Here is a 23548-nt window from a genome sequence, read left to right on the forward strand (position 1 = left end):
TGCAGTGCCACACCCCAGGAAGTTTTATCCGTTTCTGATAAAAATCATTATTTTCCTAAAAATTTCCCAACCTCCAGGCTTGCCTGGAACAGCCAGGGGAGGCAGTTTCCTGTGCTGGAATTCCTGGGTAGTTTAGCGATTTCACAAGCCCACGGCAAGGAGGTTTGGAACTGGGGTCAGTTCAATTGAGTAAGACTCTTGAGCCAGGCTGGGAAGACCCCCAGGTCAGACAGGGAGGGAGGCTGCAGAGCACTGGTGTCCCCTCAGAGCTGATGGGTTTGTGGGCTGTTCCCTCAGTCCTCGGATCCCACATGAAGTCAGCATGTAGCCTGCTGACAGGGATACCAGTGAGCCCCAGGAGCCACCCAGCAGCCCTGTTGTGCCCTGGGACAGACGCACTTAGCCATGCTTTGAGAGAGGACAGAAGGCATGACTGAGCTGTTCCTTCACTGTGTCATGCCCTGTGACAGCCAACAGCACGAACTGATTTCATTTTGAAATCCCTCCCCGACTGCACCTCCTATCCCGGCAGTGGGCAGGCTCTGGATGGCCCGTGTCCCCTGAGATGCCATCGGTCATGTCCCTGTCTACCAGGTTTCCCTGCAGGGCCAGGGCCCTTTTGTGATTCCTACACAACCGTGTAACAGACGGGGGTCTGTAGTTCCTGAACCCATTGAAACTGTCATCCAAGTCGTACTGTGTAAGCGTGTTAGGGAAGAGAGCACACGTGTGTAGATATTCATGCCAGGAGGTCCAGAATTCTACCATCAGCAATGATTGCCTGCAGGGCAGAGACCCAGACATCAACTTCGTCACAGCAACTGAGCAGCCCGGCTCTCAGGCACCCTCAGGTGCCGTCGGACGAGGCAGGTTCATTCCCGCTCCACCCTGGGCTGGGATGAGCGGCCATCACCTCCTGCCCACACACGTCTGGCCCCATCCCCCGCCCCGCACAGCTGTTCGCCTGCCCATGGCTGGACCAGGTCCCCACCGCGAGGACAGGAAGCGCTCCCACATCCGCTGCAGCCCGCACAGCCTGGTGCTTTTACAAACCTGACTGTGGTCACTGAGCCCAGTAACCAGAGAGAATGTTTAAAAAGACTCACAAACATATCATTGAAATCTCAGTGTTGGGTTTTGTGGAAGGCACTGGGCGGCTCCCACCTCTGCCTTCCGGAAACACAGATTTCTAGAGTTTAAAAGGGACGGGAGGCTAAAGTGAGACTGCCCTAAATGTAGCGTCCCTGGCATTTCCGGGCACCTGGGGAAATGTGGGCTTCATTCCTTTGTTTGACTGGCAGGTCAGCCCCCGCCACGGGGCCCTGCCGCCCATCTCGCCTCCAGCCTGGCCTCTACCCTCACCTCCGCAGTGTCTTCTTATTCCCCTCCACCCACACCGCCTCCTGCTGCCCCAACCCCTGCGCTCCCCACTGGCCAAAGGCACAGCCCAGCCTCCTGGCCCGGGATTCGCACCCTCAGCAGGCAGGCCGCAGCCGAGCTCACGCACGCACGGTCCCCAACATTACTGACCTGCGGGCGCCTCCACCCCTGTGCATGCGAGGTCCCCTCTCCCTAGAGCGCCCTCTCTGCCACCTCTCCACCTACCAGGACCCCATCCCACCCTTCAAGGCCAGTTCAGATGCCACCTGCTCACATCCCACCACCCAGTGGGACCCTCAACCTCCCTGGCACCTGACGGGGCCACTCCGGGAGTTGTCACTCCTGCCCTGGTTTTTCTTGTTCCTTTCCACATTTCCCTCCTTCTTCCTCCACCTTGTTCCAGAAAGGAAACGTGGGTCCCCTGCCCTCTGCTGTCTCCTGGTGCTTGCCCTGCCCTCAGGCCCCTCCACTCTGACCCTTTGCCCTGGCTGCCCAGCCCCTGCAGGGCCCATCTCCCTGACACCATGGCAGATTCGCACTCAGGCCTCAGCCCAGCTCAGCCGTCAGCCCTGAGCCCTCCCTGCTGCACCTCTCATCCAGGCAGTGGGCAGGCTCTGGATGGCCCGTGTCCCCTGACATGCCATCGGTTATGTCCCTGACTACCAGGTTTCCCTGCAGGGTCAGGGCTTTTTTCTGCCTTGGGTCCAATGTCCATCTTCTTGTTAGCTGGAAGCTCTCTCCTCTGTCTCATCTGTGGGTCACAGCACCAGCCAGGGCCGAGAAGGGGCGCAACAGGAGTTTGGGGTGTGGAGCCTGGGGCCTGTTGAGCACAGCCAGGTGCAGGGCTCAGGGTGTGCTTGGCTGCAACAGCCCCTCAGTCCTGTCCATGCCCCAGGGCCAGGCCTGGAACACATGTTTGAAGAGGACGAAGCCAGCCCCACCCCGGCCTCCTGGGTCCCCCTGCACCTTGAGCGGTGGGCAGCTGGGGGCAGTAGCTCACACCGGCTCTGCCCATTCCAGAGCCCGAGCCATTCCAAGTGCCAGCCCAGCTCTGCTTTGTCTTCTAGTGGAGCGAGACCATGCCCTGGGCCACCAGGAGCCCCACTGGAAGGAGTTCCACTTTGACCTGACCCAGATCCCGGCTGGGGAGGCGGTGACAGCCGCGGAGTTCCGGATTTACAAGGTGCCCAGCACCCACCTGCTCAACAGCACCCTCCACGTCAGCATGTTCCAGGTGGTCCAGGAGCAGTTCAACAGGTGCCTTCCCCTTGGCCCGGGTGCTCCCCACCCAACCCGCCTCATAGTCTCATGGTCAAGGCAGCCCAGCAGGGAGTGGGGGTGAGTGGAGCCTTTCCCGGAGGACCCAAAAGAGAGCCTCAAAGACAGGAGAGGTGCTTGTCCCAGGGCCCCTGCACTGTGGGAAGAGCCCCAGTGTTGGAAATAGATGCTCGGTGCCACAATGAAAAATTAGCACTGAGACAAAGGATATTTCAACAACACAATTTTTACTTCCTGGACTGCAGGAGGGGTACTCTCACTGGCCATCTTGCCATGAGAGTGCAATGAACAATGGAAAACACGCAAATTTATCCCTTACGCGTTTGGGGTCGTCCTTACTGCTGTGTCTGATCTCTGTTGGCTGGAGCCTGACCTCACAATCTAAACTTAACAAAGTTATTAGCACACTTATTCTTTAACAAGAAAGGAAAGTTTAAAAGGAACTTTTCTACTTCCCACACCCAGTGACAGTGCTGCCTTCAAATCCCTGCCCTGCCATCCTTGCTGTGGGGACTTGGACAGGTCACTGAGCCTCAGTTTCCCCATGTGTACACCTCTGCTGAGGCAGTGAGATGAGGCTCAGAAGGGGCACAGACCAGAGCCAGGTGGGAGACGCTCTTGTGACAGCCCCCAGGCGGGCCCTGGAGACACGGAGACAGCTGTGCCGGCCACCAGTTAATTGTTCTTTCGTGTCCACAGGGAGTCTGACTTGTTCTTTTTGGATCTTCAGACGCTTGGAGCTGGGGATGAGGACTGGCTGGTGCTGGATATCACAGCAGCCAGTGACCGCTGGTTGCTGAAGCGTCACAAGGACCTGGGACTCCGCCTCTATGTGGAGACTGAGGATGGTGAGGCTGGGGGCTCTGCGGGAGCAGTTCCTGGGGCTCCTGTCTGCCAACACAGGCAGTGGTAGTGACCTCTTCTGGCCATGGGTGCCTGGCCTCACCAGCTGTGCCTGCTGCGAGGGTCAGTGAGGTCCAGGGCTCGAAGTCTGGCCTGGCGAGCATGCTCCCTCCTCTCCTTCTGCTTCCCAGGAAGCAGGTGGTTCTTCCCACGGAGCGGCCTCCACCTTGGGAGTTTCTGTCCTGGGAAAAGAAGGAGGGGAAGTGGCTGTATCCTCAGGTGCTGAGGCCAGGAGGCTGGGTTTGAAGTCCAGCCTGACGGTGCCCTTCCTCGGTGACCTTGACCAGGACTTACCTTTCCAGACCGTCTTCTCTTCTACAGGATGGGGATTCACACCCTTGTTCACTCCACAGGTGATACTGGGGAGAGCCTCCTTTATGCCAGGCAGTGGGAATACAAAGGCCAAAGTGGGCATGAGATGGGCGTGTTTGAGGTGTGGCAAGGGGCCGCCATGGAGCAGCAGCGAGGACGGGTTTCCAGAGGCCATTCTGAGTCAGTGTAAAGCAGGGCCAGGGGCTGGGGTTCTTAGCATGATAGCAGTGGAGGACAACAGGACCTGATTCAGGTTTTTGTTTTGTTTTGAGATGGAGTCTCACTCTGTCGCCAGTCTAGAGTACAGTGGCACAATCTCAGCTCACTGCAATCTCTGTTTCCCGGGTTCAAGCAATTCTCCTGCCTCAGCCTCCTGAGTAGCTGGGACTATGAGTGCATGCCACCAAGCCTAGCTAATTTTTGTATTTTTAGTAGAGATGGGGTTTCACCTTATTGGCCAGGATGGTCTCGATCTCTTGACCTGGTGATTCACCCACCTCGGCCTCCTAAAGTGCTGGCATTACTTGCCCAGCCTGATTCAGGTTTTAAAAGAGAACCCTCTGAGATGATCCCTCTCTCAGGATGGAGCCGAGCTCTCCACCCCTTCCGTGGGCTGCGCTCAGTGATGTGGACAGGGCGTGGGGGACCTGATGCGCAGCGCCTCAGCCAGGTGAGGAAGGCTCACTGCAGTGACCAGCACGGCACTAGCACGTGCCCTGGGTGTAAGGCAAGGAGAAGACCCCTTCCCTGAACCCGAAACCCTAGGCCAGCCACGAGAAAACCATCAAGCCCAAAGAGAAGGGCTTTTGCAGAATACCTGACAAGCGCTTCTCAAAACCGCCAAGCTCATCAAAAAAAGGGAAGGTCGGAAAATTGGAGGAGTCCAGAGGCGCCTAAGGAGACCTGCTCAGTGCATGTGGGGTCCTGGGTGGGGTCCTGGACCAGGGAAAGGGCATTAGGGAAACGTTATGAAATCCAGATCAATCATGGAATTTACTTAATAAGATATCAGTATTGGTTGTTAGTTATGAGAAAGGTACCCTACTAGTGTAAAATGTTAACATTTCCCAGGGCAACTGGGTCCAGGTGTATGGGAACTCCCTGTGCTATTGTTTTCTTCTTTGAGACCGGGTTTGGCTCTGTTGCTCAGGCTGGAGTGCCGTGGCGCGATCACAGCTCACTGTAACCTCCAATTCCTGGGCTCGAGCGATCCTCCCACCTCAGCCTCTATACTATCTTTGCAAATTTGTATGTAATATCAACTGTTGTAAAATTAAAACTTTACTGAATATATGCATAAAATAAAGAACCCCCTACTTCAATGGGGGAGAGTAGACTGAGATGGATGAGAGTGAAGTCAGAGAGGCCCGTGGGGACCCCACAGTGGTCCAGGTGGGTGCTGCGAGTGGCTTGTGGGTAGCAGTGGAGGTGGAGGAAGGTGGGTTGATTTCAGTGTCAGGACGTGGTTATAGCTGGCGAGGAGGTGAAGGAAAGGGAGGAAGCCTGAATGATGCATGGATGGAACCAGTGCATTGTTTCTAATAGATTTTTCTTTTTGGCCTGCACTGGGGAAAGATAGATGAAGGGCAGGTTTGAGGTGGGTGGTCAAGGGGTCTCTTTTGGCTGGAATATTATTGAGCCCCCTGGGATGTTACTGAGATCCCTGGTCCTCATGGAAATGCCATTCCAGGGACAGGTGAGCGTGAAGAGTGAAGACCCAGGTGTGGGAAGTGCTGGCATGTATGTGGATTTAAAGCATGGGGCGGGACCAGGTCGCCTAGGGAAGGAAGACAGTGATGGAGAAGAGAGGGGGTCTGGCCCAGAGCCCTGGGGCCTCCACCATCCAGAGAGCTCTCAAGAAGGGGCCACAGTGAGCCCAGAGGCCAGCCAGGGAGGGAGCAGGACGCCTGGAGGGTGAGGTGACCTAGATGCCAGATTAAAGTGTTTCCAGAAGCAAGGGTTTGTCATTTGTGTCCTGCCGTGGTCACTGAAGGCAAGGACAGAGAAGTGACCGAGGATTTTGCCACACAGAGGTTGATGACCCAAATCTCTGGGGAGTGTGGGTCTGACTGGGAGGTGGAGGGAGACAGGCAGTGGAGGCAGGAGACAGTGCTTTCCAGAACCTTTGCTGGGGAAGGGGAGCAGAGACAGGGGCTGGGGCTGGAGAGAACCAGCGACAAGGCAGGTCCTTTACAGGTGAGGAGACGCCTGCTCACTGCTGTGGCGTTGGAGTGATTCTGAGCAGAGGGAAGAAAACTGCAAAATTCTGCACAAGTTGGATCTAGGAGCTGGAGCTGGGAGCTGGAGTGGAGCAGGTGGAATAGGGAGCTGGAGGGGGCAGCTGGAGTCAGGGAAGCGGAGGAGGCAGGGGATGAGGAGGACAAGAGGGGGGCCTCTTTAGGGCAGGGACTCTTCCTGATGGAGGTGAGGGATAGTGTCCCCGCTGTCACAGTGAAGTGTGCTACAGTGGTTCAGGCACCCACTCTCCGGGTTGTCACAGGATTGAAGGAGGGTGCTTGGCACAGCGTGAGTGCCCAGTGAGGGTGGTCATGACCGTAGATGTCACCCAGCAGTGCCTGCTCAGTAGATACTTGTCTCTGGGGAAGCTAGGGGAGGGGGGATGGAGTTTGTGTTTGAGGCTCCACTGGGGCAGGAGGGAATCTGGCAGGCGCCCCAGGGTGGGGGCGAGCAGGGGAACCACAGGGCGGAGCAGGGGAGCGGTCTCCGCCCTGTCGTGACACTGGCCTCGAGGCTGGGAGGGGTGCGTCAGGGCTCCGGCGCACTCCCTGCTCTGTGACGCAGGGGCCCGGCGCGGCGAGGGGGGCGCACATGGAGCTCACACAGCCTGCCCTGGCCTCGGACCCGGGCCGACCATGGCGGCGCTGCGGCTCCTGGCTTCAGGGCTTGGGCGCAGGGTCCCCATCTGCGGCTCACGGCTCGCGCTGTCCCAGGGCTGCGCCCGCTGCTTTGCCACCAGCCCCCGGCGCCGCGCCAAGTTCTACAGGGACCCAGTGGAGATGGTGAAGGATATCCCTGACGGGGCGACCGTCATGATGGGGGGCTTCGGGCACTGCGGGATCCCCGAGAACCTGATCGCCGCGCTGCGCAGGACCCGCGTGAAGGACCTGAAGGTGGTCAGCAGCAACGTGGGCGTGGAGGACTTCAGCCTGGGCCTCCTGCTGGCCACCAGGCAGGTCCTCCGCATCGTCTGCTCCTACGTGGGCGAGAACTCGCTGTGCGAGAAGCAGTACCTGGCGGGCGAGCTGGAGCTGGAGCTCACGCCCCAGGGCACCCTGGCCAAGCGCATCTGCGCGGGGGGTGCCGGGGTGCCCACCTTCTACACCCCTACGGGCTATAGGACCCTGGTCCAGGAAGGGGGCGCCCCCATCCTCTACACCCCGGACGGCCACCTGGCAGTCATGAGCCAGCCCCGAGAGGTGAGGGAGTTCCACGGCGACCACTTCCTTTTGGAGCTCGCCATCCGGGCGGACTTCGCCCTGGTGAAAGGCTGGAAGGCCGACCGGGCAGGAAACGTGGTCTTCAGGAGAAGCGCCCGCAATTTCAACGTGCCCATGTGCAAAGCTGCAAACGTCACGGCGGTGGAGGTGGAAGAGATCGTGGACGTGGGGACTTTCGCCCCAGAAGACATCCACGTCCCTAACATTTATGTAGATCGCGTGATAAAGGGGCCGAAATACGAGAAGCGAATCGAGCGCTTAACGATCCGGAAAGAGGAAGGTGCAGACGCCCTGAAGGAAGAGGACCCCAGGACGCGCATCATCAGACGCATAGCTCTGGAATTTGAGGACGGCATGTACGCCAACCTGGGCATAGGCATCCCCCTGCTGGCCAGCAACTTCATCAGCCCCCACATGACCGTCCACCTTCACAGTGAGAACGGGATCCTGGGCCTGGGCCCGTTTCCCACAGAAGACGAGGTGGATCCCGACGTCATCAACGCAGGCAAGCAGACGGTCACGGTGCTTCCCGGGGGCAGCTGCTTCGCCAGCGACGACTCCTTCGCCATGATCCGAGGGGGACACCTCCACCTAGCCATGCTCGGAGCCATGCAGGTTTCCAAATACGGCGACCTGGCCAACTGGATGATCCCCGGCAAGAAAGTGAAAGGCATGGGCGGTGCCATGGACTTGGTGTCCAGTCAGAAGACCAGAGTGGTGGTCACCATGCAGCACTGTGCAAAGGACAACACCCCCAAAATCATGGAGAAATGCACCATGCCGCTGACCGGGAAGCGGTGCGTGGACCGCATCATCACCGAGAAGGCCGTGTTCGATGTGCACAGGAAGAGAGGCCTGACGCTGAGGGAGCTCTGGGAGGGCCTGACCGTGGACGACATCAGAAAGAGCACGGGCTGTGACTTTGCCATGTGCCCGAACCTCAGGCCCATGCAGCAGGTGGCACCCTGAGGGAGGCGAAGCTCGGCTGGGAAGTGCGCTCATCAGGGGGCCCCACCAGGTTCCCCAGGGGACGTTGGTCACCGCAGGAATACATTTCCCCAGCGCTGGGAGGGGTTTGCTGCTAGCCTCCAATTTTCCTCCCTAGGTGGACTGTGCTCCTCTAGAGAGCTGGGACTTTAATTAAACACACAAGGAAAACAGATCAGCTCCTCCTTGTGTTCCTTGAGCATTTCAAGGAAGGAGAGGGGTGGGGGTGAGGGAGCTTCTCCAGACCTGCCAGATACAGGGCTCTGAACCAAGACCCTCCGTTAGTCCCCTTCACCCCCTCCCATCACCCCCAGCCACACCCAGCCAGTCCCCTTCGGTTTGCTGGGAAAGTGTGTGACAATCCTGGCTCTGACCCACCTTGCTCTGGGACCTTAGACAGTTGCTGCTCTCTGGGCCTTAGTTTCCAGTTCTGTAAAATGGGAACCTGGGATTAGCTGCTTCCAAGGGTCCCCAGTCAGGCTCGCCTGGCCTGTGAGACCTACAGAGGGGTTCCCAGCACCCACGTCAGGCCTGGCTCACAGGGGCTCTGTGAGTGTCTGTGGTGTAACTGATCTAATGCGATATTCTATCCCGCATCTGGGAGACCCCCATAAGACCCCTGAACACAGCCCCACTATAGCAAATAGTGAGCAAAGCCTGTGGGACTGATAGCCTCCCTGGCCCCATGGCCACCAGGGCTCCCCAGGGAATCAGGACAGAGCCACACGTACAGCCGGGAGTGCTGCCCTGGACCCCAGGCCGTCCCCATGTGTCAAGTCTGCAGAGTGCCGTTCCTGTGCCTGGGCTGGTGACCATCACCACCCCGCTCGGCTGTTCTGTCCTCCCCATTGTGGCCTCACTTGCCTTTTCCTGTGTGCCCAGCTCTGTTCCTTGTAATTCTGCTGCTTCCCCATAACCTTGTCTCACCGTGAGCCGAGCTCTGTCCAGTGCTCTCTGGGCCTCCGTTCCCGTCAGCGCCTGCAGCTCATAGCTTCCATCTCAGCAGCTTTTCTCCACGCTCCTTTGTGGCAGGTGATGTCACAGGTCAAAGGCTGGTCTCTGGATTCACTGGTTCTTCAATCAAGTGGCCAAGGGACACTGGGGCTGAGGCACAGCTGCTTCAGGGCTGGACTTTGAGTGGGACTGAGGGTGGGGCAGGCAATGTCCTTGGCCTGTAGGGTGTACTGGAGAACCACGTAGGAATAAATACATCTGTATGTGTAACGTCTAAGCGTATGTGTATCTGTGTTTATACAGACACACACATATGCATGTGTGTACATACATGCGTACATCTGTGCTTGTAACAAGGTGAAATGTGTCCTCATGTAAACTGAACAATTCCATGTAAACTGAACAATCAGCACTGTTTAAACAGCTGTGAAAATGAGCTGGCAATCATGCTTCTGCAACTCAGCATCAGGAAATTTCACCCATTGCACTCCCATCTTTATCATGAAAACCGGGAAATAACCCACGTGTCTGATGATGAGCCAAAATCAAGTAAATTACGGTGTACTGCTCCAAAGGATTTTATACATTTGAAATATTTATTGTAGAGTTGTTTTTTTTTTGAGATGGAGTTTCACTCTTGTCCCCTAGGCTGGAGTGCAATGGTGCAATCTCAGCTCACTGCAACCTCCGCCTCCCGGGTTCAAGCGATTTTCCTGCCTCAGCCTGGGATTAAAGGCGCATGCCACCATGCCTGGCTAATTTCTGTACCATGTCAGCCAGGCTGGTCTCGAACTCCTGCTTGAACTCCTGACCTCACGTGATCTGCCTGCCTTGAGCTCCCAAAGTGCTAAGATTACAGGGGTGAGCCACCACACCTAGCTATTTGAAAGTTGAAAAAAAATGAGGACATCTTTGCTGGGCTGACAACTGTGGAAAACTTAAATTTACATAATGAAAATAGAAGAGCCCAGAAAAGTGAAAATGTATGGGAGTTGAAAGGTATTTAAAATGGTTTTTTTTTTCAAAACTTTCTTTACCGTGGTTAATTGCTTTTACAATGGAAAGGTTATTGAAATCCAAACAAGTACAGGAGGATGCACAGGTTTATTGGTGAGATTGGCGTCTCCAGGGTTAGTTACCATGTTTTTAGCGGCATCCTCAGTCTGGAAGTGGCTATGGGGGACAATCCCTTTATACAGGCTTTGCTCCTCCTGGGGCTGATGCCCAAGTTAGCTGCTTCAGCTAGCCAGCCCGCCCTCCCTCCCTCCCTCCTTCCCTTCTCTGCTTCAGCTTTTCCTTCCTCCCTTTTCTTCTTTTCCTTCCTTCCTTCCCTCCTTCCTTCTCTGCTTCAGCTTTTCCTTCCTTCCTTCTCTTCCTCCCTCCCCACTTTCTTTCCTTTTCTTTTTCTTTCTTCTGTCCCTTCCTTCCTTTTCTCTTCTATTCTTTCTTTTCCTTCTTCTTTATAAACCCAGCTCATGCATAAGAACTTGGGCTCTGGAATGAGACCACTGCAGGCTAAACCCTGGGCTCTGGGATTTGGTTCCAATGTCTCTGCTCCACGGAGCCTGGTGTTTCCCTTGTGGGCATCAGGGAGACAGTTAATGCCCGGCTGCTCTTGGGCTGTGCCCAGGGGAGAGGGGAGCAAGCGCTTGCTAAATCTGGCAGATGCTGCCATGAGCTGTCTCAGTCATAATTTGACATTCATACCCCAGAAAGTGTGGGACAGAAGACACAACACAGGCCTCAGGGTCCTCAAACTGGTTAGAGTGCCAGTTCTGGGAGTCACTGGCAGTGGGACTCTGGGTCTCCTGTGAGGTAGGAGCTGCAGGGTTACTGTAAGGACCCAATGAGGCGATCCATGTGAAAAATCTTCAAACTGGTAGAGCGCTTCACAAATGTCTGTGTCACAGCTGTCACTAATGACGCCGCCTGCAGCTCACCAAGCCCCAAGCCCCTCCCCAACCTCCTCCAGATCTGCCCTAGAAGAGATGTGGACTGGCCAGGGCTGGACCAGGCTTCAGATGTGGAAACTGAGGCTCAGCAGGACCCCTGGGGTCCTCAGCCTCCACACTCCTGGACCTGCCCGGGCCCGGCAGAGAGATCCCTGCTGTGTCCGCTGCAGGCCCACTGCCCATGAGTGACCCCTCTCTCCTTTCTGTCTCAGGGCACAGCGTGGATCCTGGCCTGGCCGGCCTGCTGGGCCAACGGGCCCCGCGCTCCCGACAGCCTTTCGTGGTCACTTTCTTCAGGGCCAGTCAGAATCCCGTCCGCACCCCTCGGGCAGTGAGGCCACTGAGGAGGAGGCAGCCAAAGAAAACCAACGAGCTGCCACAGGACAGCCGACTCCCAGGCATCTTTGGTGAGGGCCGGGCGGGCTGGGGCTGAGGCCCTGCAGGCTTCCGGCTGAGAGGCAGGGCGAGAACCAGGTGGTGGCCCAGAGCCCTCGGGCTCAGGTCGGTTCAAGCTGATGGCCACTCTCCAGCCCCCTTCCCTGACACTATCTTTGCCCTGATTCACCCTGGTGACCGGCACTCCAGAGGCCTGTCCTGGCTGTCCTGGCTGTCCCTGCCACCCAGAAGGCCCCTTCTCTCCCTCCCCTGGCTCCTTCAGTCTTTCCCAGGAACCTCCATCAGAATTGGCTGCCCCTTCCCTGGGCGCCACAGCCCCTCGTGGCCCGCAGTTGTGCCCGGGCACCCTGCAGGACCCTCGGCTACTTATGCAAAGTTTTCTCCCCAAGTGGGCCAAGCCCTTCAGGATCAGGGACAGGCCTGACCCGACCCTGTGCCCTCCTTCCCAGGGAGTCAGCCCTTGACTGGCCTGGTTGTAAGCCACTTGAACCTGAGGAATGGGTGTGGCAGGAGAGGGTGGGCTGGAGTCACAGGGTTCTCCAGAGAGGAGGAGGAGGAGGCACAGGATGGCCGAGGGTCCTGCTGGCCTGTTTACTGGAGCATCAAGACGCTCACAGGCTGAAGGATGGGAGGGCTGGGCACAGTGTCACTCTAACCACTGGGAGCCATGGCAGGCTCTTGAGCTGGGTCATGGTACAAGCAGAGTTCCAGGGATGGGCTTTATGAGACCAAATGGTTTCCTGTCATTCATTTGACAAATGTGCTCATCAGGGGGTCCTCCACCCTGCTACCCGCAGCAGCTGTGCAGAGCAGGAACCCCAGAAAAGACCTTGCACCTTCTGTCCCTACAGATGATGTCCACGGCTCCCATGGCCGGCAGGTCTGCCGTCGGCACGAGCTCTACGTCAGCTTCCAGGACCTCGGCTGGCTGGTAAGGGCTGACTCTTTTCCTTGTTTCTGAAATGACAATCGCCACCTATAGAGCAGAAGGGAATCCGCAGGGAGGACGTAGAATCATGGGAGATTTCAATGTTCTTACGTATTTTTTTCTTTGTGTTTTCCAAGTTTTCTAAAGTGAGAACGTGGTGAGAAAGGGTGTGTAATTTTTTTTTTTTTAACCATGCAAATAAAGACTGAATCAACCAACTAAGCTGTCAGCATTGCTGCAAGGAAACTGAGACCTCCCTGCATCGGTTGTGGCTGCGACTTCGACTGCAGCTCTGGGAGGCATTGGCAGGGGAGGGCCGGATGGGGAGGGACGCAGTGTGAGGATGGGGAATGTCGGGCCTGAGCTCCTGCCCAGCATTTGCTGGGGGTTCCTGGGTGGATTCAGGCCTCTTGTGGGAGACTGCCCTGCAGGGGTGGAGGGTGGGTTTGGGCCCAAGGCTCAGGGAGGGGCACATGGATGGGACTCACCTTTTCCCATGCCCCCAGGACTGGATCATCGCCCCGCAAGGCTACTCGGCCTATTACTGTGAGGGGGAGTGCTCCTTCCCACTGGGCTCCTGCATGAATGCCACCAACCACGCCATCCTTCAGTCCCTGGTCAGTACCATGCCTGTCCTGTCCAGCCCCCTGGGGTGGGGGGCCCTGCGGAGAGGGGTCTGGTCCAGCCAGCCGGGAGGGCAGGGAGGGTACCTGCTCCATGTCTCAGGGAGCTTCCTCTGCAGAGAGTCAGTAATGTCACCAAATTCCCACAGCTCTGCAGGAACTGGTCCTCATACAGCCACGCTAGCCCACGTAGACTCGCACCTGAACACAGACACACCCCACACTGACACTAAACAGCCGTGTACACGCGCCTGTTCTACGCACTGCGCATGCTCCTGTGGGACACTTATGCACCTGTGTGCGGTGCCCAGACTGACAGAGGCACAGCTCCTTATGGTCAGAGGCACAGCACACGAAGTGGACGTGCATGCCGTGTGGGGGCTGTGATCTTAACACGTGGGCACCTGAGTACGCTGGCAAGTCTGCCCACCCAGGATATGTCACACAGCACGAGGGACGTGCGTGTGCACTCACCCACCTGTGCCACACCGCAGGCAGGGAGCGTCTAGATGGTGTGGCTCTCTACCCTTTGGCTTTTCCCCATTTCTCTCTTGGCCATTTGTGTTTTCTCCAGATCCCCTGGCTTTTGGTGCCTCGGTGTCTGGGGCAACCTTAAATGATGAAAGCGGCTTCTGATGGGATCACTGGTGCTGCTCACTGCTGAGTGCTCTGTGTTTGCAGATTCTGGCACCCAGGCTTCCTTCTAGAAATTTTTATCTAGAATCCCAGTTCCTGGTACTCCACAGCCTTATGGTTTGCTCGTAGGAGGTTCAAAGGCGATGCCTTGATCAGGCACGGTGGCTCACACCTGTAATCCCAGGAGTTCGAGACCAGCCTGGGCAACGTGAAACCCTATCTCTAAAATAAAAATTAAAAAAAAAAATCACACATACACACAGAAAGGCAATGCTTTGGCATGAGAGGAAAGGAATTACCAAAAGCTGCTTTGAGCCTATGATAACAGTTACTTTCTGCATGGTCAAATGGCGTTTGCTGGACACCTAGAGCGCCCTCCTTGAAAGGCTCAGGGGTGATGAAGATGCCTGGGGCAGCCCGGCCCAGCCACCCTTTATGCTGTGTGGTTCTCACGGCTGCATGTATGGGAAGGTGACTGCACCTGCAACTCCCAGACTCTATCCCCTCTGCCCCTGCCCCTCAGGGGCTCAACTAAAGTGAGCATTCACAACCTGCTGGGCAGCAATCAGGCACTGCGCTCTAAGGGAGGCTGTCGGTGGGCACGGAAGCTTACCACCCACAGAGCTGATGCTCCTGTGAGGAAGAGCAGAGCAGGCCGCCCATCAGTGGAGGGAGATTGGGCCCAGCCTCTCTCAGTGGAGGGAGATTGGGCAGCTGGAGGAGGAATGTTCCAGCAGAAAGAGCAAATGCAAGGCCCTAAGACAGGAGCAAGCTGGTCCTAAGATCGGAGCCAGCAGGGAGGAGGGGTTAGGTGCAGTGACTGGGAGAAAGGGTGGAGGGAGGTGATGCCGGGGTGGGCAGGGCCGGCTCCCAGTCTAGGGGTCCCTGGGAAGAGGGTGGATTTTTTTCCAAGTAACTTGAGAAGCTGTTGGAGGTCTTTAGCAAAGCAGTGTCATGGTCCATGTCACCCTCCAGAATGACCTCTCTGGCTTGGGGAGGCTGAAGGTGGGGGGAGTAGAAGGCAGAGGAGCCGGGGAGGAGGGCTGCTGTGGTCACCTGGCAGGTGATGGCAGCTGAACTGAGCAGGTGGCCTGAGACAGCACAGAGGTGGAAGTTGAGCCAGGGGCTGCTCCCAGAGAAGGGAGAAGGGGAGAAGAGGCTTCCAGGAGGCCTCCCAGGCAGCGCTGTGATGTCAGGGCGAGAGGAACTTGCTGTTCTGCCAAGGCCCTGTTAGACCCTAAGTGCAGAAGTGGGGAGGGGAGCAGGATCCGCAAGTCTGGAGAGCAGCACAGGAGAGGGACCAAGGCCTAGGCTCCAAGAGCCTGGGGAGGGAGGCGGGGTATGGGAGGTGAAGCCTCTGGGTCCAAAGGGCCAAAAGAAGGAAGTGGTCCTTCCAGGCTCCCCGTCGGGGACCTCACTAAGGCACAAACCTGGCCATGCGGTTCTCCTTCCCATCATCCCCAGGAGGAAATCTGAGCCCTTTCTGGGACTTGAGACCCCTCATTAGTGCCCTGCCCACCTGCCCCACACCCCCTGCCATGTGTCCCTCCCTGGGCACTGCTGGTCACCACAGCTCCTGCTCCCAGAGCCTTGAGGGCTGTTCTTATTCCTGTGAATAGTTATTATTATTGTGCTGCTCCCATGTGGCCTGGAGATGGCCAGGATGGGGAGCAGGTGGAGCTGGGGTGGGGCTGGGTGAGTCCTTGGAGGCGGCCACTGGGCTCATGCCCCTGCCTGTGCCCTCTCCCTGGCCAGGTGCACCTGATGAAGCCAGATTCAGTCCCCAAGGCGTGCTGTGCACCCACCAAGCTGAGCGCAACCTCCGTGCTCTACTATGACAGCAGCAACAACGTCATCCTGCGCAAGAAGCGCAACATGGTCGTCAAGGCCTGCGGCTGCCACTGAGCCCAGCCCACCTGCCCTTCTCATCGGATCAGGCCCCTCAGAAGCAGGAAACCGTTCAATGCTGTCACAGCTCAAGCAGGGGTGTCAGGGGCCCTCACTTTCTGTGCCTACTTTCTGTCAGGCTTCTGGTCCTTTTGAGGTCCCTCTGTGCCTCTCCCCTGGGGTTTGTGGCTGTCACCCTGCCTGACACTTTGGTGGCCTAAGGTACACAGCAGTCTTGGAGCCTGTGCTGACTGCACTGTCTGGAGTCAGCACAGAAGTCCTATCTTAGGACCTGTCAGACTGTGGCCAGCCCTGGATGGTCTGAGGTTGGCTGACGCGAGCTTTGCACCATCATCTACCACAGGGTTTTGGGGTGGGGAGAAGGGCTCTGCCCCTTCCCAGGGACAACACAACACTTGGGCATTTCTGGGCATAATTGGGCATGCACATGTTCTCAGTACAGTGTGTTCTTGGATTTTTCTAATTTGGTCCAGGCCTCAGTTAGCATGTTAGAAAAAGAATAAGCTAGAGGTCCTCATGAAGCCACCACCGTGGATTTTTTTTTTTTTTTAGATGGAGTTTCACTCTGTCCCCCAGGCTGGAGTGCAGTGGCACAATCCTGGCTCACTGCAACCTCCGCCTTCCGAGTTCAAGCAATTCTCCTGCCTCCGCCTCCTGAGTAGCTGGGACTTCAGGCACTCGCCACCAAGCACAGCTCATTTTTTTATTTTAGTAAAGATAGGGTTTCCCCGTAGGCTGGTCTTGAACTCCTAACCTCATGATCCACCCGCCTCGGCCTCTCAAAGTGCTAAGATTACAGGTGTGAACCACTGCACCCAACCACTGGGAATATTTTATGTCATGTATCTTCCCTTGCCCTGGGCCTCCCCCTTCTCTGGCCTGGGAAAGAGGTATGACTCCCAGAGGAGCAAAGAATCTTGGGGGCTTCCAGTTCCCTCAGCCATCTCTACCATGCTGAGCTATTCAGAGCTCAGCACTGAGACAGAGAGGCAAGGCCAGCAGCTGCGATGTGTGGTCCAGGCTGGCACAGAGCAGATGCCCCCACAGCCTACCCCCCTTGCCCATGGCTGATGTCAGTAATCAACCTACGTACCTTTCCCACTGAACCTGGACAGGGCCTCTGGGCCTCAGCACAGAACTGCAGACAGCCACCACCAGGCACTGTCAACAAGACCTCAGTTCCCCCTACTGCTCCACTGTAGAGCAATCCATTCCATCCAGAGCAGAGTGACTGGCAGTCTCCAGACAGGCATGGGGCAAGGGTGGGGACTGCCAGTGTTTGCTTGTGTCTAGGAGTTAAGAACAGGCTGGTCACCAAAATCGGCGTCACCCTGGGTGCCCAGCAGCACTGTACTGTGTCTTGGGGCTATGAGTCAAAGAAAAGGTCCCTGTCCCAGGGAGTGACAGGCAGTAATTAGGCTGAGTTGGGTGGGGAGGTTTGTTTCAGCCTCCGCTGTTCCGGAAACCACTGTTCTCCTTGGAGCTGCCACTGGGAGTTGGAGTGTTTATTTGATTTCTGACTTGCTAAGCCTATAATTTACCTGCTGGAACAGACAGAGTCCAGCTGCCCAAACCATGTCATTAAAAGCAGATCTTGGGCCTGTTCCATCCACAGGCACAGCCCGGCAGGGTGGTTCCACCTCCCATGTGCCCAAGGATGCGCCTCTCTGGAGTTCACATGCTGCACCCCCAGAGATGGGGCTAGGGAGAGCTGGTCTGGCAGCAGGGGTAGAGGCTGGGGCCATGCTGCGGGACAGCAGCCCTTCCACTCAGACCAGGGAGGGCCTTTGTGTGCAAGCGCAGAGGATGAGACCCTTCCATGTATGCAAAGGGCGGGCCCAGGCTGTCTGCAAACAGTGAGTTCCCTACTAGTCTAGGGCTTCAAGCTCAGCTAGTAGGGACTGGAAGAGGCACTGGCCTGAATGTCAAGAGACAGATATTCTGGTTCCAACTCAGCCACTGACCTGATGTCAAGACAAGTCCTCTTTCTTATTCACGCTTCAGTTTCTCATCTGCGACATGAGGACATGGGACTCTTTCATTCCAAAGGCTCTTCCAGCCAGAGAGCCCATCTGCCCCTGTGACCTTCTCCCAGAGCCTGAGACATGCCCTGATGGCCCGGCTGCCACAGGACTTGGGGCCTATCTGCCACTGCAAGACCTGATTTAACAGCTCTCTTCTTCCACTACTGGGCAGTAGAGTTTTGGAAACTGACAAATGTTTGGTCTCTTCAGTGCCCAGTATGTAAACTGGCATAGTTTGGGGATGCTAAGAGTTTGTGAAATGAATGTTTTCAAGACACAAACACTGCCATGCTCATCAGGTGTGCAGAGCAGGCCTGAGGATCGTGATGAGACTCCCTTTTCAGCAGCAAAGCAGAAGGTGACAGTCATGGCCTTCCTGGTGGCCAGACTTCTAGCATCTTTAGCCACCCAGACAGCCACCAAATGACATCACATAGAGAAGGCCTCAGAAAAGGAGGAGGGTGTATGGATACACAGCTGATGAGGGGTCAGTGCTCAGCTACCAAGGTCATCTTCTGGCCTGGTTGTCTCCCACCCCCAGGATGCATTCAAGCTACACATCAGGAGCATAAATGAGGGTAGTCAGCTCAGTCCCACTGGCAGCGACAAGTAGTCAATGACAGGGGGTCTGGGGCCATTCAGTGCAGAGCAGCTCCCCCACCCCAGTGGCCATCTTCACACTGCAGCGCAGGGCTGGCCCTGATGCCAGCCGAGTGTGCAAAGTCCTGTTTCTTTGTCTTTATGTAGGGACCTGGGCGATGTGCTTTAGAGAAATTCCCTGTTATTTCATGGGAAAGGGATCTGTGAAAAGGAGAGGGTAGGTTTTGGAACCAAGTCAACCTGGCATCAAGTCCTGGCTCTGCCTTTTTTTTTTTTGAGACAGGGTCTTTGTTGCGCAGGCTGGAGTGCAATGGCTGTATCATGGCTCACTGCAGCCTTGACCTGCTGGGCTCAGGCAGTCTTCCCACCTCAGCCTGAGGCGCTAGGACGCCAGGCACATGCCACCACACCTGGCTAATTTTTACATTTTTTTGTAGAGACCAGGCCTCACTATGTTGCCCAGGCCAGTCTTGAACTCCTGAGCTCAAGCAATTCTCCCACCTCAGTCTCCCAAAGTGCTAGGATTATAGGCAAGAGCCACTGTACCCATCACGTACCTGCTGCGCCCACTCCTTCCTCTGTAGAAGAGGGTGCTGGTCTTGCCCTTTTGAGGCCTCCATGAGGGTCAAATGTGTCATGGGACACATAGAGCCATGCCTGTGCAGACCTGTGGAATAAACAGCAATTCTGAGCAGGCTCATTTTAAATGGACTTGCAAATTTGGGCCTGCCTTGTGTGCCTTCCTCATAAAACCCACTCCTCCCAGAATGTGCTTGGAAGTACTGCTGTATTTACCTGAGAGCTGTGCTTTTCCTCAAGATCTACACATGGTCATCTCTTGCAAGAGGTGTGGCCCTACACCCTCACCTGCTTGTGGAAGGAGTCTGAATCGGCAGTGACCTGCGCGCTAGGTCTCTGCCGGGGAAGTGGCAGCTGTGTGGCCCTCCCCTGGCCCTGCAGTGAGTGTGGCTGGCACCTAACTTTGCCCTTGTGGGAAGCTCAAGGGGGCGCTTTCTACTCCAGGTTCCTTTCCTTACTGGGAAGCCTTGAGCAAATAGCTGCCGCTCCCTACTTTTAACAAATGTTTTTCCTCATGTAAGAAAACTACCTGTGTGCTGGGGAAAATTTTGAAAATAACAAAAACCAGAACACCAACACCCACAATCAATCACAGAGAAAAAAACAAAAACCAGAATACCAACACCCATAATCAAGCAGAGAGAACCACTGCTCCTAATTCCTTCCAGTCTTTTTTCTTGGCACATACACATTTTTATTTATATATGACATAGGATATTTTATAAAGTTAGGATCCTACTCTGTGCACTGCTTGGTGATCTGAGTTATTCAATGTATGAAACATTTTGAAAGTTTCTATTAAATGTTCTTTCAAAACATAATTGTTAGCAGCCTTCCAGCCCTTGAGTTCTGCTTTAGCTTCTCCTTCGTATGTCTGGTCTTGCGTTCCCTTCCTCAGAGGTTGGGGTGGGGCTCCCACAGGGCGGCAGGCAGCCCAGTGCCCAGATCGCGTGGCCACGAGTCTGCCCACTGGTCTGGAATCCTCGGACCAATAATCTCCTCTCCTCCTCTGTGTAGCACTTGGCACAAGCAGGGGCAGGCGCCTTACCTTTGAGGCTCTGGTGACCTCACAATACAAGGGTTACAGGTGGACCCACTGGGATAACTTCTGGGGAAAACCTGAAGGTTCCTCTCCCTCTGGCCTCTCTGGCTGGTCCCTTGATCCCTCCTTCCCAGGGTAATCAGGCAAGCACAGCAATAAGGTCCTCCCTTGTTTCACAGGGCTGTGGGACCAGTCCTCCCTCTCAGGGCCTTGGGCCAGCCCCAGAACCCACTATGTTGAGCACTTTTTACACACATCCTCTTCTCTGGGTAGCTGGCCTTCTCCTGGCCTCAATGCTGCCTGTCCTGACAGCCATGACTGACCACCAGTAACATGACATCAACACTGAGGAGTGAGAGTGCCTGCTGGGAACGCTGCAGGCCCAAGCTGATCAAGGGGGAGAAGCCCCACCCAGGGTGCCAGAGGTGGAGCTGGCCGGGGGTCACTGGGGCCAGGGCAATAGGCTTCTTCTTTCCCCACCACCCTCACCCTGGTGGATTCTCAATATCAAGGCTTGATTCAGCCAGCACTTTGGGAGGCCGAGGCAGGAGGATCACCAGAGGTCAGGAGTTCGAGACCAGCCTGGCTAACATGGCGAAACCCAATCTGTACTAAAAATACAAAAATTAGCTGGGCATGGTGGCAGGTGCCTGTAATCCCAGCTACTTGGGAGGCTGAGGCAGAAGAATTCCTTGAACCCAGGAGGCAGAGGCTGCAGTGAGCCAAGATCATGTCATTGCACTCCAGCCTAGGTGACAAGAGTGAAACTCCATCTCAAAAAAAAAAAAAAAAAAAGATGATTCAGACAGAGCTCCTGGGACATGTCATGGGAGCCAGTGGGCATCCCTGGGGGAGGGTTTTGGAGACTGCTGGGGCTCAACCTCAGCACCTGAAAGATGCCATGAGGTGGTCTGTCTGGCCCAAAACTGGTACAAGGTGAGAGCCATCCTAGCACGGGCTGCACACCGTGGCACCACACTACAATTTCTAGGTGGGCCTGGGGTCAGGGAGGAGGTAGGACCCACCCCTGCTTGTTTCTCCCCAGCACCAAGCACATCCGCTGACTAATGAAGGGCCCTGGGTGATTCTTCATAATATAGTTCTGTTGGTTCAGGGAGTGCATAATAAGTGCAGGTCAGTGAGACTGATTACAGGTGCCCATCAGGCACAAGACCAGCTAGTGTGACAGCAGAAATGGTAACCAACCAGAGAGAGAAGACAGAGGCACTTTTATATGGCTTTGCCTTCTACTGCCCCACAATGGGCTGATGAGAGCATCCCCTAAGGGACTTGGCCTAAAATAGAAGAGCAGCAGCAGAGATGCTAAGGCCTGTCCCAGCAGCAACCTCTGAAAACACCTGGGACCTGGCTGGCAGGCAGCAGTATAAGAACTAGGATTTATTTTAGCAAACCAAACAGAATAAAACATCCAGGAGCCACACTGGTGGGTCCACAGCAGACCTGGCAGCAAATGCCGGAAAAAGCCTGTGGCCATAGTCTGCCTGTGGTGGTGGTTGGTGAAGGAGCACCTGTGCTGGCTCCTGGGCCCACAGCTGCACTTGGGAACAGTCCATGCTGTGCCTGCAGAGGTGCTCCAAGCTGACCCTGAGGCAGGCCTCATGCCACAAATGCTGCTTGCTTCAAACAGGGCACCCTTGGTGCTGCCTCCTCTGAGGCTGGCAGCTCCTTCCTGGATGTGCAAGGGAAAGAGCAGAATGGAGAGCAGAGTGGAGAGCAGAGAGCACCACATGTACTCCCCACAGCTGGCGATGATCATCTTCTGCCTTGGCTTCCCATCCTTGTCTTTGCAGATAGAATAGAAGAGGGGAACTCAGGGGAATGAAGGAGCAGAATAAAGAGAGACTTAGGGATACCCACCCCATCTGCCCCTGGGGACACTGGCCCTAACAGTGGTGGAGCTCATAATCGAATGAAATAGAGTCACCCAAAAAAGATGTGGATTCATCACAGGAATGTAAGGTTGGTTTAACATCCAAAAATCAATTGATGTAACAGACAAATATCAACAGTATAAAAGACAAAAACCACATAATCATCTCAGATACAGAAAAAGCATTAGACAAAATCCAACACCTTTTCATAATGAAAACTCAATAAACTAGGAATAGAAGGGAAAACTTTCTCAATCTGATAAAAGGTATCAACAGAAAACTACATGGTGAAAGACCAGATGCTTTTCCCCTAAGTTCAGGAACAAGATGAGGATATTTGCCCTTGACATTTCTATTCAACACTGTACTGAAGGTTCTAGCCAGGGTAATTAGGTGAAAAAAAATGAAATAAAAGGCATCCAATCAGCAAGGAAAATGTGAAGCTATTTCATTTGCAGATGACACAGTCTTGCATGGAGAAAATTCTATAAAATCCACAAAAAAACTATTAGAACTAATAAGCAAGTTTAGCAATGTTGCAGAATACAAGATCAATATACAATTGATTATATATTTTTGTAGAGACGAGGTCTCACTATGTTGCCTCAGGCTTGGTCTCAGACTCCTGGACTCAAGCAATTTTCCCACCTCAGTCTCCCAAGGTGCTAGAATTATGAGTATAAACCATATGCCTGGACGTTTTGTGGTTTTCAAAGTATAAGCTTTATAGATCTTTTAAACTTATTCCTAAATATTTTATTCCTTTTTATGCTATTGTAAATATAATTTTTTTTTAAATTTTGTTTTCAGGTTAATTGCTAATGTATAGAAACATAATTGCTATACATATACATATTTTTTGAGAAGGGTCTCACTCTGTTGCCTAGGCTGGAGTGCAGTGGTGCAGTCACAGCTGTGTACAAAAAATTTTTACAAATTAGGCAGATGTGGTGGTGTGTGCCTATAGTTCCAGCTAGTTGTAAGGCAGAGACATAGGGACCACTTGGGCACAGGAGTTTCAGACTGCAGTGAGCTGTGATTGCACCACTGCACTCCAGCCTGGGCAACAGAGCGAGACCATGTCTCAAAAAAAAAAAAATGAGAGAAACTATTTGCAAATTATATAACTGATAAGAGACCTGTACCCAGAATATTTAAAGAATTCTTACTTGCTAGGCATGGTGGCTTACACTTATAATCCCAGCATTTTGCGGGGATAAGGTAGGAGGATTCCTTGAGCCCAGGAGTTAAAGACCAGCCTGGTTAACAGAGAAAGACCTCATTCCAATTTAAAAAAAAAGAAAAGAAAAGAAAACCACAGAACATTATTGAAAAACACAGAAGAAGACCTAAACAAATGAAAAGATATCCTAAGTTCATAGATTAGAAGACTTAATATTGTTAAGATGACAATACTCCCAAATTGATCTACATATGCAGTGTAATCTGTATTAAAATACTAGCTGGCTTTTTTTTTTTTTGTAGAAATTGACAAGAGCTTATCCCAAAATTCATAAGAAATGTAAGAGACTCAGGAAAACCAAAAAATCTTGAAAGGAAAAAAAAGTTGGAAGACTAGCATTTCCAGAATTAAAAACGTACTAGAAAGGTACAGAATTTAAGACAGAGTAGTAATGGCCCAATGACAGACATATAGATCAACAAAATTTAATTTAGAATCCAGAAGAAACCCTTA

The 23548-nt window shown here is 54.5% G+C and overlaps 2 protein-coding genes and 1 long non-coding RNA gene across 4 annotated transcripts in view; 2 read left to right on the forward strand and 1 right to left on the reverse strand.

Moving 5' to 3' along the window:
- The window catches only part of LOC105708014 (bone morphogenetic protein 8B), a 28969-nt gene extending 13208 nt beyond the window's left edge, over nucleotides 1-15761 (forward strand). The window contains exons 2-7 of the mRNA XM_021672111.2: nucleotides 2448-2637; nucleotides 3358-3506; nucleotides 11437-11631; nucleotides 12472-12551; nucleotides 13055-13165; nucleotides 15563-15761. Of these exons, the coding sequence (XP_021527786.2) occupies nucleotides 2448-2637; nucleotides 3358-3506; nucleotides 11437-11631; nucleotides 12472-12551; nucleotides 13055-13165; nucleotides 15563-15712 (875 nt within the window). The 3' untranslated portion in view covers nucleotides 15713-15761. The remainder of the gene's footprint in view (nucleotides 1-2447; nucleotides 2638-3357; nucleotides 3507-11436; nucleotides 11632-12471; nucleotides 12552-13054; nucleotides 13166-15562) is intronic.
- On the forward strand, nucleotides 6641-8591 carry LOC105708013 (succinyl-CoA:3-ketoacid coenzyme A transferase 2, mitochondrial-like). The gene has a single exon (XM_012439127.2). It carries the CDS (start codon nucleotides 6747-6749, stop codon nucleotides 8298-8300), a length of 1554 nt encoding a protein of 517 aa, XP_012294550.2. The 5' UTR covers nucleotides 6641-6746; the 3' UTR covers nucleotides 8301-8591.
- LOC110568557 (uncharacterized) overlaps nucleotides 10358-23548 on the reverse strand; it is a 36417-nt gene continuing 23226 nt past the window's right edge. The window contains exons 7-8 of one of the 2 annotated variants that reach the window (XR_010341169.1): nucleotides 18897-19006; nucleotides 10358-12577 (exon numbers count right to left, since the gene is read on the reverse strand). This is a non-coding gene — a long non-coding RNA (uncharacterized LOC110568557). Of the gene's footprint in view, nucleotides 19007-23548 lie in introns of both variants that reach the window. The other variant, XR_010341168.1, reaches the window with a different exon arrangement.

This window comes from Aotus nancymaae, unplaced genomic scaffold (genome assembly GCF_030222135.1).
Source record: "Aotus nancymaae isolate 86718 unplaced genomic scaffold, 86718_ANA_hifiasm-v0.15.2.pri h1tg000007l, whole genome shotgun sequence".
NCBI classification, from domain to species: domain Eukaryota; kingdom Metazoa; phylum Chordata; class Mammalia; order Primates; family Aotidae; genus Aotus; species Aotus nancymaae.